We start from the raw sequence: 7,815 nt of genomic DNA, 5'->3' as shown, positions 1-7,815 counted from the left end.
GAGAGGCTGGGGCTCCCCCAGTCTGCTGACCCTGTGCCCTGCTTTCTTTTTCTTCATTGCATTTATCAGTGCCTGGAAAATTACTTATTAGTTTCTCTGCCTGTTTAAAAAATTTTTTTTATTTTGATAGAGAGAGGGAGTGTGCGCGAGCGAGTGCATGGGAGCCAGGGAGACAGAGAGAAGCTTAAGCAGGCTCCATGCTAAGGGCTCACTCCCCTGACCCTGGGATGACAACCTGAGCCAAGATCAAGAGTCAGACACTCAACGTGCTGAGCCGCCCAGGCGCCCCTTTGCCATTTTACTGTCCCCACTCCTAACCAGCATCTAAACTCCATTTGGCAATACGTCCCTTACTCTTGTAACCCTAGTGGCCAGAACAGTCTCGGGCATACAGCAGACGCTTAACAAATACTTGTTAACTGAACTCAACACACAGCAGTTGTCTGGGGAGCCACCGGGGACAGGCTTCCAGCCCGCTGACGCACGTGTTCTGAGCTCAAAGATGCCTGCATCTACAGGGAGGTGACGAGTATCAGGGTGCAGTGTAGACTCCTTAAATTCTATCCTGGAGCAAAGCCCAAGCGGGCTCCTTCTCATGCCGTCTCTCGCTCAAGTCCCGGGAGGCCGGCTGGGGTAAGTGTATTTGGTGCCAAGGTCTTGTGAGAAGGACTTGGGGTTATCATCGCTGCACGTCTACGTTTTCCCAAACAGGCTTTGGGTGAGGACTTGACATAAGCTTGGCCCCTCCCCAGGATCAGGAGTTTGAAAGGTCGACCGAGGAGCCATTGTTTTTATGTATGAAATTTTAAGATCTCTATTCAAAAATAGTTTTTATTAGTCTCTAAGCGGTTTGTTAAATGGCTCTCTCCCTTTAACCAAGTATGTAACAAACTGCGGCACAGATCAGGGAGCCCGGGGGGCTCAGTTGGCTAAGAGTCCGTCTTCCGCTCAGCTCATGATCTCACAGTTAGTGAGCCTGAGCCCCATGTCAGGCTCTGTGCTTCGGATTCTCTCTCTCTCTCTCTCTATCTGCTCCTTCTCCCACTTGTGTTCTCTCTTAAAATAAATAAATAAACCTAAAAAAAGAGTAGAATGTTTTAAAAAAATGAACAGAGAAAAACTGTTGCACAGACCATCACAAAAGCATGCGATTCAGGGGGCGCCTGGGTAGCTTAGTAGGTTGAGCATCCGACTTCGGCTCACATCATGATCTCACGGTTCATGAGTTCGAGTCCCCCGTCAGGCTCACTGCTGTCAGTGCAGACAGAGCCTGCTTGGGCTTCTCTGTCCGTAACCCTGCCCCCCACCTCTCCCCAGCTTCTGCTCTCTCTCCCCAAAATAAATAAAACATTTAAGAAAAAACCCACAAAAAACAAAAGCACTCAATTCAGTTGACTGGACATCGCTCAGAGGTTATTATCTACCAACTGGGACGCTGGGTGCACTGGTGTGAGACCCAGAGGGGCGGCCCTGCAGACAACTCAGGGCCACACGAGGCCGGGTGAAATGTGGGCCGTGCCACACAGTACGGGCTTCAGAGATTTCAGTATAACAAGGAATCTGGAAAGTGTGATACAATTTGTTTCAGATAAAGCTTCTACTTAAGTGGGCTTCACTTTCCGAAGAGGGTTTCCAAGTTTCTACTACTTACGGCCTCCATCAAGCCTTTCAAAGACGGAGTCTTAAGCATCAGGGCATCAAAGACTTCCTCTGACTCCTTCCGCACATACAGCAGCACTGCTTCCCAGCCAGGAGCACAGAAGGGGGAGAGAGAAAGGACGCGGTTATTCACACAAGCAAAATGGAGATCCTGGATAGTGGTTAAAATAAAAGGAGACCCCCGCATCAGGAACGGTAAACATGAACCAAAATCAACTCCATCTTGAGGAGTACGGCTCTCAGCTTCTGCTGTAAGTCCACGCTTCAAGCCAAGAGCTGGTCTGATGGAAGAATGCTCAAGAAAGTCAAGCCAGACAGGATTTGTTTGAGCAACTCATTCTTTTGACAGAGTCAGAATTCACTTCCAACTGAAAACTCCCACAAGAAATGGGACCCAACGCACCTCTCTTTGGTTCTTCTACCCGAGTCAGCTTAGCAGGGGTCGGAATGGCAAAATCTTCCTCTGATCCATACGGACCCCTTTTCAAGTTAGATCTGCAGGCAATTCAAACGATGCAATTAGGGACTCCAACTTAAAACATCACTTGCGGGAACGAAAAAGAGTTTCAGGGCACATCACTGGAGTTTAGATTTAAAATGACCTTGGCTCTTTACCTGGTCCAGCTTCCTTCATTTGTGGATGAAAACCTGACGCCCAAGGGAAGATGCTCACCGAACCAGCTCATGCAATTTAATGTCAGAGCTGGGACCTCCTCGGGTCCCCAGCCAGACGCCCTCCCCTGCTGCTACCCTGGCTCAAGCTGCCTTCTCAGGAGCGGAGGGCTTCGTCACAGAAAACATCTTATGGAGGAGGTAGGACTGGAGATACACACATAAAGGTGGTAACAGGAGACAACGTGTCAACAAAGGGGAGAAGTGTGGCCACAGAGCCAGGCTGCCTAAGACAAAACGCTCTGCAGGAAGGCAAATCCCGAAGCCTGGACTCTACTCTGGAATACCTCGATCGGCTGGCGATGAGGAATTTCAGACTTTATGTTGCAGGCATTTAGGAAATCTTTCAAAGTTTCGTGAAACAAGAATGCTGTCCTCAAAGGGTATGTGTGGTAAAGACCGGAGGCAACTCTGGGACCCGCAGGCAGAAGAACCTGGTAGGGGAATTCGGAAGGGCCAGAACACAGCAGTGTCTGTGCAAAGAAAGAGGGAAAAGAGACACTGCTGAGGAGTGACTGGCTCCAAGGCTCAGCTCACAGGGTGCAAGCTCTACACTGCGAGGGAGTTCGGTGGGTGTGAGTGAGAAAACGGTACGATAACTGCAAACTGCAAATGAAGAGAGTGAGCGCTTGGTTTTGAGCAGAACGACACTGCAATGATGGGGATTGGGCCCAAAATACTCCGTGTGTCTGTCCCAGTTTGGCGCGTCCCGGGCCTCCCCTGGGAGCACGTGCAGGCTCTGTAGGCAACACGGGTCTGAAGGGGGTGCCCAGGAGAGGGGACCGGCGCCTTAACATGGTAGAGCACTGAGGAGGGGTCTGCCGGCGTGGGCAGTCAAGGCCCGAGTGGGCCGAGAAGGGCGCCCACGTCCTGGGGAGGGAGGGCAGCAACAGGCAAGGTCAGGAGCACACCCAGGGCCGGCCTCCTTCCTAGAGAAGAGGCAGGTTCGCAGGCCGGGAAGGGGAAACACCAGCGCCTGGAAGACATCGTGTCTGAAAGTGAGGACGTGCTCAAGGAGCCGGGGCAGCGGGGGAGGGGGTCATGTCAGGGGTCTCAGGAGCCCCTTGAAGGAGTCCTGACCTACTGGGACAATGTGGGCAAGTAAATGATGTGCAACTTGTTGAATAAAGTTGGAAACTGAGTCCATACCGATAGAAAGAAAAAAATGAACAGATTCAAAGTCTGATGAGGAATGAGATTTTTAAGAGCCACAAAGCACCTCCGCACAAAACACTTACTACAAAAAAGCTTCACGGCAGAGGGGCCTGGCAGTCACCACCTTGATCAGGTGGTCAGAGCGCACAGCATCAGCAGGGGACAAGTGGAAATGATGCCACCTGACCAGACGCACTGAGGACACAGCATTGTGTGTAGGAAATTCCTGCCACGATGCATAATTACTTGAATCTGATCATGACAAAATGACGAACAAACCCAACCTAAGTAACGGGCTTCTAAGCTTCAGAAGTATTAGGTCAGGAAAGTCAAGGAGAGACTGGACAGTTCGAGGCTGAAGGAGGTTAAAGAGACAACTGAATACACAGTGTCTGAATTGGATCCCTTTTTGCTAGAGGACATTATTGGAACAACTGGTAAAGCTTGACTGGGGAAAGAGCACTGGCTGGGGCTCCCGTCTGGCTAATATCCTGACTCTCTTACGTGGGAGACCCTCCTTGTTCACAGGAAATACAGTCACGTGGTTAGGAACGATGGGTAACGGAGTCTGCAGCTTACTTTCAGAGGACTCAGGAAAAATTTAGTTCTTTGTATTATACCTGCAATTTTTCTCTAAGTTTGAGATTGTTTAAAAATCAAAAGAATTTATTGAAGCAAACAAAACAGGGGTGACTGGGTGTCTCAGTTGATTAAGCATCCGTCTCTAGCTCAGGTCCTGATCTCACGGTTTGTCAGTTCAAGGCGTGCAGCGCAGAGCCCGCTTTGGGTCCCCGTCGCCCCGTCTCTGTCCCTCCCCTGCTCATGCTCTCTCTCTCTCTCTCAAAAATAAACATTTAAACAAGACAAAACAAAACATAAACCTTACCCTTCACCCTCCAATTCTTCTGAGGCAAGAGGAAGGACCTAAAACCAAAAAAGTAGATGGCTTTTCAAGCGTATGCTCAAAATATTTTAGACCATAAGCGACTTATTCCTAAAATGAAACTAATTTTGAACGCGACCAATCTAGTACACAATCCTTTAGCCTTATTTTTCAATAACCAGATTCTTATAGGCATCTTGAACTCCTCTAACCCGGGGGTTGGGAAACTATGGCCCACGGGCCGAGTCTGTCCCAATGCCTGTTAACATAAATAAAGTACATCGTGGGACACAGCCACGCTCAGTCATTGGCGTGTTGTTTATGGCTGCTTTGGCACTACAATGCAGAGCTGGAGAGTCACATCAGACACTGTGTGACCCCAAAAGCCTGCAATATTTACTATTCGAGTCTTTACAGGAAAAATCTGCTGACCCCTGCTCACTGGAAGCTTCTCATTAGAGGGGCGCCTGGGTGGTTCAGTTGGTTAAGCGTCCGATTTCAGTTCAGGTCATGAGCTCACAGTCCATGGGTTCAAGCCCCGTGTCGGGCTCTGTGTTGACAGCCAGCTCAGAGCCCGGAGGCTGCTTCAGATTCTGTGTCTCCCTCTCTCTCTAACCCTCCCTTACTCACGCTATCTCTCTCTCTCTCAGAAATAAATAAAACATTAAAAAAAGATTTTAAGAAAAAACAAAAAAAGAAGCTTCTCATTAGAAACTGGAGACACTTCCAATGCCGCCCCCCCCCGGCCTGGCCAAGAACTCTTAAAAAGTCACGAGCCCATAGAAGTCTGGCCACAAAGCGCATGGCAGATTATCTTCTTCATGTTTTTTGAGCTCTGTATAGAAAGCAGGCTCCACGCAATGCAAGCTGCTATCTCTACTAAGCTCCTGCTCAAAGCAGGGTGTGGCTAGATTCACATTAGTTGCCACGACACGGCTATCTGGGTGCCAGCCGTGATTCAGTACCCGCAACCATGAAAAGAGCCTTGGCCATTCTTTCTGCCCGTGTGGTTACTACCCTAGGGACTCCCCTGGCTTCTCCCTCCTGCCCAGAACCACACGCGTTAACTCCACGAGATCACAGACTCAGACTCCAAATTGCGTTGCTATCCCAGCATCTTTAAGTGAACTAAGATACAAACGCGCACGCGCACATGGAGTGGGGCTGACGGGCCTGGCCCTGTATTTCTGCCACCGGTGCATGCACACCCTTTATTGCAAGGACACCGCGTCGGCTGAATATTCCAGAGACCGTGACACCGGGCAAACCTCACTACGTTTTGGCCTCTGTCTACAACGAATGCCAAAGGCTTCCTCCATGTTGAGTCTCAGCCCCCGCAGCCGCCCCGGGACCCCGGCTACCCACGTGAGTGCCCCGCTGCAGGCTGGCAAAGTGCGCGTCAGGAATGAAGAGGACAGGCTGAGTGTCAAGATCAATAAAGGGTTTGAAAACCGTGATATCCATCCGTTTGTGAGAGGGGAGCAGCGGCACTTTGACATCAGAAACTGGAAAAAACAAAACAAAACACCGGGGACGCCCCGGTCAGCAGCGTATATACATGGACTGGATCTAGGCCACAGAGTACTTTGCTCAGATTTAAGAAACTTAAATCGCAGCACTGTATAAGGTACACATTGCCTGAACAAAGAAAATCACAGTTCAAGCAAAGAAATATGTTGCTTATATTTATACTAAAATCAACTGAACATCTTACCAAAATCAGAAAAGGCTACTTTTAAATATATGGAGACACACGCACGCAGAAAATCAGAAGCAGCACATTTAATTTTTGTCTGAAAGGCTAAAACTTAAGACTGCACACGCAGAATTCGGAAGCAACTTCGCCTTAGCTCTCCCGATTCAACGGCTGACACTCGGACAGCAACGTCCTCTGTCCCCTCAGAACCCACACCTTTACACCTCCGACCTGACCTCAGAACTGCACCTTCGAGAGGTTCAGAGTAAGTACGACTGTCGAGGTTTTTTTATTTATTAAATTACAGACTCCATCTCCCCCTGCCGTCCGCCCTGAGGCACGCAGTGACAAGCTCTGCTGGGAGCCCGTGCTTGGATGCCGGCCAGGGAGCCCGGCCGGTGCGCTGCGGGGCCAGCGTCTGCTGAGCGACACAGGCTGTTTGCAGGCCAGGTGCTCGTGGCCAGTGTGCCACAGGCGCAACGCTACTGCCATACTGCGTTTCCCCTCGTGGTTGAGAGATACAGGATTTTGTGACTATGAATTTTGGTTACGGGGAGGGGAGGGGAGGGGAGGGAAGAAAGAAAGCCTTTCTGGTGAAATTGTCCAAACAGCAGCCCTGCAGGTTCTGAAATGTTAGAAAACCGCACGTAGGAGAACCACACTCACTTAGGAGTAAGGCATCCTGAATTCTCAAGGGCATTCTTCTTCTTCAAACTCTGGACAAGTCCCAATTTTATCATCAGCTATTCAGATAGAATTTGTGTTATTTTTCAGGACTGGAATCAGCAACCCGAACTAAAACTAACAGCCAAAACAGTCCGAAGTCTGGAAAAACTTAAGAATCCTTTCCTGTGGTTCCCCACGAAAATTCCTTAGTTCAGCCACTCAGCTGATTCTGTAGCTGATTCTGAAGCAATGCTACCACTTCACAGTGCTAAGTACCCACGAATGCATTTTCTGCTTGCAAAAATAGCCACGGTTCTGAACGGAAAAGGTCTGAAACACTTGGCGGAAACATTGCTACTTACAGGCATTCAACTGGGAGCTGGGGTCAGGACACTTGCCTTTTCTCTTGCTTTGCTTTCGTTCTTCATCCCTGATTTTCCGTTCAGCTCCCTGCAGGGCAAGAGAAGACAAGGCAGGATTCTGTTTATCTGATCCTCTTTTAAATGCTGTACTCTTCTCTGGCTAACGGGGGGAAAAAAATCTCTTGAGATGAACTCCGTTACTTATTATATTCATGGAGCTTACAGCAGTTTCCTCTAAAAGGCCTATTCTCAAAACTATGTTTAACTATGTGAAACCACGGGGAAGCAATATTTACTTAAGAAACCAGTAAAAAAAAAAAAAAAAAAGCAAAATTCCCTCAATAATGGATTTGGTCATGTCAAATGAAACGCTGAGAAAATATGCTAATGGACCAACCGCCTTCATAAACATCAGTGACTGTCCCCACTGCGTGGTAGACACGCTGACCCTGATTCGAGCGTACCTCCCTAAACAGGCAATAGTCGCAATGAAAGCTGGGATTCTGTCTTCTGAGGATCTGGTGTCAACCAGGTGACAGAGCTGACCAACTAGAACTCACAAGAGCAAGGATTTAACTAGAAGTCTGTGTCACCACTTACAAGAGAAAAGGTGGACTCCCTGGACTATAGAGAGGGCACAGGTACACGGTGTGTATCAATTACATGAATGGCAGTGCCATGCAACTGAACCCACAAAAATAAAACACTGTATTGATAACAAA

At 48.9% G+C, this 7,815-nt stretch overlaps 1 protein-coding gene across 1 annotated transcript in view; it reads right to left on the bottom strand.

Annotated features, from left to right (window-relative positions):
• GRHL1 (grainyhead like transcription factor 1) overlaps positions 1-7,815 on the bottom strand; it is a 54,582-nt gene that overhangs the window by 4,572 nt on the left and 42,195 nt on the right. The window contains exons 10-14 of the mRNA XM_077751002.1: positions 7,094-7,181; positions 5,735-5,874; positions 4,373-4,410; positions 2,063-2,154; positions 1,652-1,737 (exon numbers count right to left, since the gene is read on the bottom strand). Of these exons, the coding sequence (XP_077607128.1) occupies positions 1,652-1,737; positions 2,063-2,154; positions 4,373-4,410; positions 5,735-5,874; positions 7,094-7,181 (444 nt within the window). The remainder of the gene's footprint in view (positions 1-1,651; positions 1,738-2,062; positions 2,155-4,372; positions 4,411-5,734; positions 5,875-7,093; positions 7,182-7,815) is intronic.

This window comes from Crocuta crocuta, unplaced genomic scaffold (genome assembly GCF_008692635.1).
Source record: "Crocuta crocuta isolate KB4526 unplaced genomic scaffold, BGI_CrCroc_1.0 scaffold129, whole genome shotgun sequence".
Lineage (NCBI taxonomy): Eukaryota > Metazoa > Chordata > Mammalia > Carnivora > Hyaenidae > Crocuta > Crocuta crocuta.
Note: the sequence above shows the minus strand (reverse complement) of the source record. Positions and strands in the feature narration are given on the sequence as shown.